General features: G+C 46.0%; 1 protein-coding gene across 3 annotated transcripts in view; it reads right to left on the bottom strand.

Moving 5' to 3' along the window:
- Nucleotides 1-12,316, bottom strand: part of ZC2HC1A (zinc finger C2HC-type containing 1A) — a 141,085-nt gene that overhangs the window by 67,232 nt on the left and 61,537 nt on the right. For all 3 annotated transcript variants that reach the window (XM_068234843.1, XM_068234840.1, XM_068234841.1), the window contains 3 exons: nt 11,571-11,712; nt 8,940-9,091; nt 1,884-1,983 (listed from right to left, as the gene is read on the bottom strand). In XM_068234843.1, the coding sequence (XP_068090944.1) occupies nt 1,884-1,983; nt 8,940-9,091; nt 11,571-11,712 (394 nt within the window). The remainder of the gene's footprint in view (nt 1-1,883; nt 1,984-8,939; nt 9,092-11,570; nt 11,713-12,316) is intronic.

Raw genomic sequence — 12,316 nt, 5'->3', positions numbered from 1 at the left:
TAGCTGCTCTTCTCAGTGGCATCTCCTATTACAGCAGCGTGCTTGGCGGCTGCTGTGATGAGCAGGAAGCGGTACAGCGGTTCCCATGGTAACAGCGATGCATATCGCCGCTACAGGAAACTGCTGTACCACTTCCTGCTCATCACAGCAGCTGCCGAGCGTGCTGCTGTAATAGGAGATGCCACTGAGAAAAGCGGCTACGGGGGAATCTAATCGGACAAGCAGCCGCCCGCTCATGATAAGGTAACAGGAGCGGAGGGGGGAGGGGCACTACCTACCCATACTAGGAAGCTATACTGGGCACTATACTAGCTATACTGGGCACTATACTGGGGCACTACCTACCTATACTGGGCACTATACTAGCTATACTGGGCACTACCTACCTATACTGGGCACTACCTTCCTAAACTGGGCACTATGCTATCTATACTGGGCACTATACTAGCTATACTGGGCACCATACCGGGCACTATGCTAGCTATACTGGGCACTATACTGGGCACTATACTAGCTATACTGGGCACTACCTACCTATACTGGGCACTTTACTGGCTATACTGGGGTACTACCTACCCATACTGGGCACTATACTGGGGCACTACCTATCCATACTGGGACTATACTAGCTATACTGGTCATTATACTAGCTATACTGGGGCACTATACTACCTATACTGGGCACTATACTAGCTATCTGGGCACTATACTAGCTATACTGGGCACTACCTACCTATACTGGGCACTTTACTGGCTATACTGGGGCACTACCCACCCATACTGGGCACTATACTGGGGCACTACCTATCAATACTGGGACTATACAAGCTATACTGGTCATTATACTAGCTATACTGGGGCACTATACTAGCCATAACTAAACTCCCTATACTGGGGCAACTATGCTAGCTATGCAGCCGCACCCCAGCCCCCCTCCCCCCCATAACCCGCTGCGCACGACACTGTCCACTAGGTCGCGCAAACACCCCCCCCCCCCCTTCCCCGGAGAAAAATTTGGTCAGAGAGTGGTCCCCGGGCCGGAAAAGGTTGGGGCCCATCATCAGAGATTATTTACAACCAATCCAATCACATCCGATCAGAATGATCTGATTGCTCGAACGATTTTTCAATACAAATTGGACCATTAGTGGCCACCTTTAGACTTGGGAGCAGCAGCAAACCAGAGAAAATCTTTACCAATTGTAAGTTACTGTAAATGAAATGGTAAGTATAATTCAGGAGTAGCCAAATTAACATGGAGCCAACACGTCCGATTCAGGAGCCAGTTAGAGAGAAAATTAAGATGTTTGGTGACACCTTTCAATTTAAAAAGGACCACTCCAGCAAAAAAAAGTAATCTGTTAAAATATGACAGAACTGACAGGTTTTGGACTAGTCGATCTCCTCATGGGGAATGCTCAGGGTTTTCAAAAGCATTTCCTGAATAGCAATTGCTATGCCTAACTGACTTTGTGTGCAATTGAATAGAGAGGCTGGCTGGTATCTTACTATTATGTCAGTGAAAATGCTATTCAGGAAATGCTTTTGAAAACAAACAAAACCCTGAACATACCCCCATGAGGAGATAGACTAGTCCAAAACTTGACAGTTCTGTCAGATTTTAAACGCTTACTTTTTTTTTGCTGGAGTTGTCCCACAAGGATCTTTGGCTACTGAGATTTGTCCAGCCCTGCTTTATTTCTTTGGTTTGAGATTACGCATAGCAACAGGTTAAAAGTCTCACTTTTCCATTGCTCTGTGCTGTGTACTCAGTGTCAGCTGTGAAAGGCTATTTATTGCATATAAAGGTCTATGGAGTCTTTGTAAATATGTAATCATGCATAACCGTAACACAGATAAGCAGTCTGCATCATTCATCATACCTGAGGCTGGTTTACCCATATTGGGAGGTTGTGGCAAACGTGAATTCGCTGAGGACAAAGATGCAGGGGAATTGGTTTTCTTAAGTGCAGGAGCCTTGTACTACAAAGAAATACCGGTAAACACTTAAACTCAGGTACACAGAAACAAATACACAGAAGCAGCAGCTCTACAGACAGAGAATGGTTACTGTGGTCACATGTAGTGTGATGTTGCTTTTACACATTCTTCACTGAATTTTTTAAAAGTTATTCATGCAGACAGTCTGCATTACTGGTCTTACTAGCCCTAGCAGTGTTCCTGGAGTAGGGTGGATCTCTGTTTACTGACAGCCAGCAGGAATGTAGTCTGTTGGCACCCAAGCTGCTCCCCAGTGCTGAAAACTTGTCAGAAAAGGTGTAAGGTTTTACCCCCCAGGGCTTTGACACTAGTTCAGAGCCTCTGCCATTTCTCCCACATAGGAGGGAAGACATGCTACCTAAATTGTGCCCTGTGATGGATGAGGACGTCCCAACTATAGAGACATAACTGCCATAGCATGCAGTATCCTGCTCAGCTGTAGCCAAGCAGCATGTCTGCATGACAAATGCTACAAAAGCTATCACCAGAAAAAGTCACAATTGATTGTGTCAGGTGACAATTATTTACCATCAGTATAGGCCTTAACCCCTTTAGGACCATAGGCTTACACCCCACAGTGACCAGGCTATTTTTTTTTACAATTTAGGGCTCTGCAGCTTTAACCGCTTACTGCAGAGCCATACAACTTAGCAAACATTAAACCCCCCCTTTACTGAATGCTCTGTTGGTGGGCTTTGATCACTGCTGCAGTGTTTACTTATTATTATTTTTTTTACTTGTGTTTTTTTTAAATCTTTGATCCATCCCTCCCCCCAGGTGGCCAGCCAATCACAGCAATCAGCTCTCATAGGCATCAACCTATGAGAGCCTATCGGTCTCTGAGCCTCCAAAGGGGACAGCCGAGTGACACGACTGTCTCCAGTACATCGCTGTAGAAGATTGCATCACTGTTCAATGTAAATAGATGGCAGTTTCGCTGTCTAATGCTGGGCATACACGGCGCGTTTATGTGCCGGAATCGAGCCGCTGGCTCGATGCCGGCGCGTTCCCGCGGATCGATTCCCGCTCGTCCCCGCGGACATTCATTATCGGCGCTTCCTTTCTGTTCATTGTCCGACCGTAGGGATCGAGAGCGGTATCGATCCGCCGCAGTGATCGGACAGGTTGGATATTCTCAATCAAGCCATTAACGGCTCGATTGATAAGAACTATCGCGCCGTGTATGCCCAGCATAACAGTCTGCTAGACTGATGAAGGAGCAGAGCTCCATCACTGAAGTGGGGATGCGCGCGCAATCCCCTGCAAACCACCCCCCCAGGACTTAACGCCAATTGGAGTTACGCAGTCCTGGGGGAGTCACCTTGAGACCGCCAATTGGCGTTAGGCGGTCGCAAGGAGGTTAAAGCCAGACACTAGACTGGTGGTAAATAGTTAACTAAAGGTCCGTACACACGCCTGATCAAAGGCAACGACGGGTACGTCGTCACCTCCGGCTGGGCGTGTTTTCAGCAGCCAGTCCAGCGTGTGTACAGTCTGTCGCTGGACTGATAAGGCTGTTTCTGAGCATTCCGCCCGTCGTTGCCTTTGATCAGGCGTGTGTACGGACCTTAATGCTTTGTCTTTGAGACTGCCAGTGACCAGGGAACTGTCTGCTCCTCCAAGTTCTGGAAGGGTGTGGCCCCCACATGGGACAACGTGAAAGGAGACTGCCAGCATCTGTAATCCATCAATCCTGTCACAATGTTCTGGGTGGGGGAAAGTCAGAGCCCCGGCGAGCAAACAGTTCCCTGAACACAGCGGCTCTCAGAGAACATTATTATTATAAATAGCAGTAGGTAACTAATTGACAACCAACAACATGACTGACAAAATACGTCATTTCCCTCCATCGGAGCCAGATCCCTCTCCTCAGCTTCACATTCACCAGCAGGCTGTACCACAGGTACAGATGTTGCCAGTGCCAATTTTTTTTATAAAACAAAGATAACCCAAGTGAAAACATCTAATATTCATTTTTAAAGTGAACCTGAGGTGAAAATAAACTGATAAGATAAACAATTGTATTTAACCTCCTACTCCTAAAAATGACCCCTTTTTTTTGCTATTCCATGGTTTATTTTATATTAAAACATTTACAAAGTAGATGGAATGTTTTGTTGTCTCTGGGACTCTTAACCTCCTTGGCGTAATCCTGAGCTCGGGCTATGCCGCCGCGGAGGATTTCTCAGGCCCTGCTGGGCAGATTTTCATAATTTTTTTTTTAAACACGCAGCTAGCACTTTGCTAGCTGCGTGACATTTACTATCGTCGCCGCTCGCTGCCGATGCGCCGCTCCCCCCCCCCCCCTTCCCGAGACCCGTGCGCAGCCTGGCCAATCAGTGCCAGGCAGCGCTGTGGGGTGGATCGGGACTCCCAATGACGTCATCACGATCGTTGACGGGGGAAGCCAAACAGGAAATCCTGTTCTGAACGGGATTTCCTGTTTGCTCTGATCGCCGGAGGCGATCGGAAGGGGTGGGGGGATGCCGCTGCACAGCGGCTATCATGTAGCTAGCGCTAGGCTAGCTGCATGATTTTAAAAAAATAAAATTAAAAAATAAGTGCTGCGCTGCCCCCCTGGCGAATTTATTGTAACGCCAGGTGGGGTTAATAGACTGCCATTGAGCAGAGTTAAAATACATGAACTATTGATCTTTTTCTATCTCTCCCCTGCCCTCAGGAGCTGTATTCTGCTAGGAAACCGTTTATGGCTGTAATTTGCTTATCAGTGAGGTTTACTATATTATACAGACAAATCTATACCGGGGCAAAAGAGATTAAAAGATAACTTTTGGCCCGACCACTAAAAACCATTAGCTTTTTAAAACACTGTTTCCATATACAGACTAGGGAAGGGAGAAAGGAGTACACAGAGCCCTGTGAATGAAACCAATGAGTTTAGCTCACTTCATAGGTTTTCCCTATTACCCAGATAAAGTTGATAATCAAACACACAACGCCCCACCGATAAATTCTACATGTTTCACCCTGTTATAATTAGGGGCTTTATCAGGGGTACTATCTAAAGTGCAGAGTGCTTAGCGTGCTACATAAACATAACAAATACAATAGATATGGAAAATAAAAACATGTCATAGCCGCACGACTATATTGAGAGGCTATTGTATTTATTATGTTTATGTAGCGCGCTGAGCACTTTGCGGTCACTTTTTTTGTTTTTAAAACGGTTTCAGGCAGCAGAGTAAAAAAAAGAAACAGCCTGGTTATTAATACGTAGTGCAGCGTAAATACACATGCTTATCTTATTATGTCACATGTCCTCGGGTACACTTTAATAGTATTTTCTTAAAGGGCACACAAAGAGAGAGACATATGGAGGCTGATATATGTATTTCATTTTAGACAATGCAGAATGCCTGGCAGTCCTGCTGATCCTTTGGCTCTAATGCTGGGCATACACGGTTCGTTTATGCGCCCGTATCGAGCCAGCGGCTCGATGACGGCGTGTCACCGCTCGTCCGTGCGTGGATCGATTCCCGCTAGTCCCAGCGCTTCGTTTTTTCTGTTGTCCGCTCGTGGGGATCGAGCGCAGTATCAATCCGCCGCGGTGATCGGACAGGTTGGATCTTATCAAATCGAGCCATTAGCGGCTCTTTTGATAAGAACTATCTAACCGTGTATGCCCAGCATAATACATTTAGCCATAGATCCTGAACAAGCATACCGATCAGACGTCTCTGCCTGGAGTAGCGCTTGTTTCATGTGAGTGATTCAGACACTACTGCAACCAGAAAGAGGAGTAGGTTTGCCAGGCAACTGGTAAAAAATATGGCAGCATCTATATGTCTCTCACTTTCCTCTTTCCACTACATGCAGAGCTGGATCATTCACAAGACAATTCCAGGCAGTTGCCTAGGGCCTGGTGGACACTAGCCCCCACCAAATCTCAAAAAATTAGAATATTGTGATAAAGTTCATTATTTTCTGTAATGCCCTGATAAACATAAGACTTTCAAATATTTTAGATTCATTACACACAACCGAAGTAGTTCAAGCCTTTTATTGTTTTAATATTGATGATTTTGGCATACAGCTCATGAAAACCCGAAATTCCTATCTCAAAAAATTTGTATATTTCATCCGAGGCAATCAGCCTGTGGCACTGCTCAGGTGTTATGGAGGCCCAGGATGCTTCGATAGCGGCCTTAAGCTCATCCAGAGTGTTGGGTCTTGCATCTCTCAACTTTCTCTTCACAATATCCCACAGATTCTCTATGGGGTTCAGGTCAGGAGAGTTGGCAGGCCAATTGAGTACAGTAATACCATGGTCAGTAAACCATTTACCAGTGGTTTTGGCACTGTGAGCAGGTGCCAGGTCGTGCTGAAAAATGAAATCTTCATCTCCATAAAGCTTTTCAGCAGATGGAAGCATGAAGTGCTCCAAAATCTCCTGATAGCTAGCTGCACTGACCCTGCCCTTGATAAAACACAGTGGACCAACACCAGCAGCTGACATGGCACCCCAGACCATCACTGACTGTGGGTACTTGACACTGGACTTCAGGCATTTTGGCATTTCCCTCTCCCTAGTCTTCCTCCAGACTCTGGCACCTTGATTTCCGAATGACATACAAAAGTTGCTTTCATCCGAAAAAAGTACTTTGGACCACTGAGCAACAGTCCAGTGATGCTTCTCTGTAGCCCAGGTCAGGCGCTTCTACCGCTGTTTCTGGTTCAAAAGTGGCTTGACCTGGGGAATGCGGCACCTGTAGCCCATTTCCTGCACATGTCTGTACACGGTGGCTCTGGATGTTCCTACTCCAGACTCAGTCCACTGCTTCCACAGTTCCCCCAAGGTCTGGAATCGGTCCTTCTCCACAATCTTTCTCAGGGTCCGGTCCCCTCTTCTCGTTGTGCAGCGTTTTCTGCCACACTTTTTCCTTCCCACAGACTTCCCACTGAGGTGCCTTGATACAGCACTCTGGGAACAGCCTATTCGTTCAGAAGTTTCTTTCTGTGTCTAATGCTGCGTACACACTTGCGATAACGATCGCTCGTAAATGCCAATTAACGATCGCTCGTAGTCGCTCGCTCGATCATTGCCTAAAGTTCGTTCCGAAGCGATCGTTAAGCCAAGCGATGGAAGGGCAATGATTGCTTGAGAAAATTTTCCAAATAGTTGGATTTAATCGAGCGATTGTCGCCGTTAAAATGAAGTGTGTATAGCGATCGTGCGAGAACGATCGCTATTATTAGAACAGCGCATGTGCCTTCCAACTGGGAACGTACGTATTTCCGGAAACGTTTGTTTCGTAGCGATCGTTCAGTGTGATATTTGAAATCATGTTAAAGAATTGTGCACTTAACCCAAATGTTTATTAAAACATTAGTTACTATTAAACAGCATACAATGCACTAACATAGGTATGTATGTATAATGTACACACTTTTCTGTTGATATGTTTCTTTACATATGCCTCTCTCTCTCTCTCTCTCTCTCTCTCTCTCTCTTTTTTTAATAATGCTCATGAAACGCATTATGCCTACATCCGCTTCGGGACGTAACGATCCGTGTGCGCACGCAACTATTGCTCCTGATCGTTCGTTTCGGCGACAACAATCGCTTCGCTACTTTCTCAGTCGCCTGATTTGCATTTACTACCTGCTCGTCCACCTATCGCCCGTCGCGGAACGATCGCTTGTAACGAACGATCGTTATCGCAGGTGTGTACGTACCATTACCCTCTTGCTTGTGGGTGTCAATGATGGCCTTCTGGACAGCAGTCAGGTCGGCAGTCTTAAGCTACGTACACACATGCGACAATGATAGTTCGTTGTGAATGACGAACGAACTTTTAATTGACGAAAGAACGACCAAAGTAAAGTTAGTTTTTAAAGGTGTGTAACGATCTGATCGTTAGAACGAACGTTACATCACGTTAAGCAACTATTGCGCTTGCACACAAAAATGAAAAGTTCCATGGAGAAATAGTGAAATGCGCATGTCAAGCCTAGTACGAACGACCGTTTCCAACGATGTACTACTTTTGCAAACGATCGTCGTTGGAAAAAATCCGCCAAGATAGATCGTTCGTTTTTAACGATCTAGCTCATCCGTCGTTAGAATTAATGGTCTTTGGCTGCTTTTTTTAAACGATCGTCATTTGAAATGATCAGGGAAAGATCGTTTCAAACGATTATAGTCGCATGTGTGTACGCACCTTTACCCATGATTGCGGTTTTGAGTAATGAACCAGGCTGGGAGTTTTTAAAAGCCTCAGAAATCTTTTGCAGGTGTTAATTAGTTGATTCAGATGATTAGGTTAATAGCTCGTTTAGAGAACCTTTTCATGATATGCTAATTTTTTGAGATAGGAATTTGGGGTTTTCATGAGCTGTTTGCCAAAATCATCAATATTAAAACAATAAAAGGCTTGAACTACTTCAGTTGTGTGTAATGAATCTAAAATATATCTAAAGTCTAATGTTTATCAGTACATTACAGAAAATAATGAACTTTATCACAATATGCTAATTTTTTTGAGAAGGACCTGTAGTGTTTAAATACATAGACCACATAGGGGGACACAGGAACAGCCAATCATTACACTGACCAAAGTGTTCTCCCCAGGCTCTTTTAGCCGGGTACTCCACCCGGCTAGTTTTGGTGAGCACCCGGCTGTCATCGGCTCACCACCTCCTCTTCTGTAAGCAGAGTTGTGCAGAGAAGCGCCAGCCCTGCCTTCTCTCATCTCGCTCCACCCGGCTACTTTTTCATGCCACCCAGATGAAAAACCTTTCTAGGGAGAACACTAGACCACATAGGGGGACACAGGAATAGCCAGTCATTACACTGACCACATAGGGGAACATGTAAACTGCAAAGTCTCACTGCAAACCAATAAAATAATGCACACATTGAAAATACACTACAGGAACATTTTCCACCATTGATGATGCGTTTTCATGATGAATACCTGAGTCCGTGGGGCTGCTTTTCCTTTGGCATCGCCACCACCTAATTTGCCCTTATTGGTTATGCGAGCAGCTTGCTCTTTGCAGAAGTTGATGTGCCTGTCAGCAGCACTCTCGTTAAACCTCCTCTGACAGTATGGGCACTGGACATAATCTAGGTACAGTCAGAATATAAATTGTAATGTCAGTTCTTATTAAAAGGTTTGCGTTACAAACTGACACATTTTTCCCTTTAAAATATGTATGAAAGTGGAGTAAATTTGACAGCTTATGAAGCAGGTTTTATTTAAAAAAAACAAACAAACTGACAGTGGCCAAGACTGGCTACAAAGCTTAAAGAGACACTGTAACATCAAAAACATCCCCAGGGGGTTACTCACCTCGGGTGGGGCAAGCCTCGGGATCCTAATGAGGCTTCCCACGCCGTCCTCTGTCCCACGGGGGTCTCGCTGCAGCCCTCCGAACAGCCGGCGACAGACCCGACTGTCAATTCAATATTTACCTTTGCTGGCTCCAGCGGGGGCACTGTGGCTGCTTTCGGCTCTGAAGTAGACGGAAATACCCAATCTCAGTCAGGGTCCGCTCTACTGCGCAGGCGCCAAAGACTTGCGCCTGCGCAGTAGAGCAGACCCGACGGCGATCGGGTATTTCCGCCTACTTCGGAGCCGACAGCCGTCAGAGTGCCTGCGCAGGAGACGGGAAGGTAAATATTGACGTCACCGCTGTTCGGAGGGCTGCAGCGAGACCCCTGAGAGACGGACGACGGCGTGGGAAGCCTCATTAGGATCCGGAGGCTTCCCTCACCGGAGGCGAGTACCCCCCAGGGGACGTTTTGACGTTACAGATTCTCTTTAAAGTGTACCTGAGATGTCAAACTTGGGTGTTTTTATACTTACCTGGGGCTTCCTCCAGCCCCATGAGGTGCTCCCTTGCCGGTCACTCTGTTGACCAGTTATTTCTCCCGCTTCTGCGCATGCATGGCCAGGCCGCGCTCCCTTACCCAGGAGCATTTTGCACCTCCGCCTGTGGGAGATAGGGGTGTGCGCGCGGCCTAGCATGCGCAGAATAGCACAGCCTGCCAGTTTACAGGGGAAGGGAGGGGAAGGAAAAGATTGGAGCAGCTGAAGAGGATGGCAATGGATCACCAGGTATGTATAAATACACCCAATTTTGACATCTCAGGTTTCCTTTAAAGGAAAGGTCCGAGCAGCGTAAAAAAAAAAAAAAAAAAAAAAAAAAAAACACACTACATTTACTTACCCGGGGCTTCCTCCAGCCCCTTGCAGCTGCTATGTCTATTGCCGCAGCTCCGCACTCAGTTGCTGGCCCCCAATCCCGTCTGCTGCAGAGGACGACCTGGTAACGCTATCCACTGCACCTGCGTGAGCACCGCTATCAATCGCTCGCACGTGGTGTGGAATGTACTGTGCAGGTGCAGTAGTTCTGAGTGCGGAGCTGCGGCGAGGGACATAGCAGCTGAAAATAACATAATGAATACAATTACTTATTTTTTTACAATATGCATGTATAGATTATTAAGTCAGTGTTTGCCCATCATAAAATCTTTCCTCTCCCTGATTTACATTCTGAAATGTATCACTGGTGGTGACATCTTTAGTTCTGCCCGGTGATCTGTACGGAATGTTCGTTACTGAGCGTTCTATGCACAGAAGGAGATATTGCTTGCTTGGCAGTTGGAAAAAGCTGTTATTTCCCACAATGAAAGGAGGTTCACGGACGCCAAACTGTCAGAACCATGGTCATGACATCACTCTGTGGGAGGGGTTTCACCACAATATCAGCCATATCGACCCCTGATGATCTATTAGAGAAAAAGTAAAGATTTCTCATTGGAAAGGGGGTATTGGCTACCGATTGGGATGAAGGTTAATCCTTGGTTACAGTCCCTCTAAACCATATATGTCAAACTCTGGCCAAATTTGCCCCTCAGAGCCATTACATTTGGCACTTAAGTGGTTTCCCCACTTTGCATTATGTTTGGCTCACACTACACAACCAGGGGAGCTATATTGTGGGTGAAGCCCTAGAACACCAGGGAAGCCATATGGAGAGGTAGGGGGAAAGCACTAAACACCAGGGAACTGTATAGGGGAGAGGTCTCTAGACATCAGGGAACTTTATAAGAGAGGAAGGTGGCCAGTAGACATTGAGGATGGCCCGCGACTAGGTCCCAATGTACAATTTCTGCTCACTTTGTATTTGACACCCCCAAACATTTAAAGACTACCCCAACCATTTAAAGGCATGTTAAAGGAAACCTGAGGTAAGAGACATAAGGAGGCTGCACAAATGATCCACTGTCTCTAAGGGCTAGTTCAGACCGTCGGAACCAGCCGCCTGGGCGGCAGATGTTCAGTGGAGAGTGAACTAAAGGACAAGTGCGTTGTTTAGCCACTTGACATATGGTGTGGTTGCCCGGAAGCAAAAAAAAAACGAAATGCATCATGTCGCGTCAGAGCAGGTCGCACTCAGAAGTGACTCAATGTGGTCGTCACCACATCTAGACCGGATGCATTTCGTTTTTTTGGTCTACTCGTGAAAAGCAATATCAGTAAATACAGAAAAAGCTTAGCCTGACAGGTTTATGCACAGACCAGCAGAGGGCTACTTACCTGGATCATAAGAAGGTGGTGGTGGAGGTGGAAGCTCTCCCCCTTCCTTTATAATCTGTGTGAGTCCCTTAGCAGCTCTAATGGTGGCAATGAAGTCATCATGCTTCCTCCTCCAGTTGGACTGCTTCTTTGGAGGCTCCGGCTGAAACAAAATGCCCCATACAGTGTGTGAATGGGATTTACATTCTTACTGTTTTCCTCGTTGTTTCATGCTTTGCATGTACTGTATCCCTTTCATTCTTTGTATTTGTATTAATATTCATACTTCCCTCGCCTTCAGTTTCACTCCAAAGCTCACAAATTTCTTCTTACGATTCTTTTCGGTTCTGACAATATTTTGTTAGAACGGTGATGTATCGGTTGCTATCAGTTATATATCAGGTGCTGAATATATATAATATATATATATATTCTGAATATACAGTGAGCACACCTGAACAAGTGCAGAGCGCAATCTCCGTATTCATTTAACTGGAAGGTTGCCTGTGAGACTTGCCTGCCTACAGCCCGGTACTTTGATGCAGCCCCACCCACCCCCGGCCAGATTTCTTCCTCTTTCTGGATCTATATATCATATATTCTGTTTGGGTCCTGGAATGGTACAATGCATTATGCTTCAATTTTTACCAGGGCTGTGGAGTTGGTCCAAAAATCCACCGACTCCGACTCCTCAGTTTAGGATTCCACCGACTCCGACTCCTCTAATTTGCATATTACAATTTTGTTGATTAAAAGTATGTAACATG

The sequence above is a fragment of the Hyperolius riggenbachi genome, chromosome 5 (assembly GCF_040937935.1).
Source record: "Hyperolius riggenbachi isolate aHypRig1 chromosome 5, aHypRig1.pri, whole genome shotgun sequence".
In the NCBI taxonomy this organism is placed as follows: Eukaryota; Metazoa; Chordata; class Amphibia; order Anura; family Hyperoliidae; genus Hyperolius; species Hyperolius riggenbachi.
Note: the sequence above shows the minus strand (reverse complement) of the source record. Positions and strands in the feature narration are given on the sequence as shown.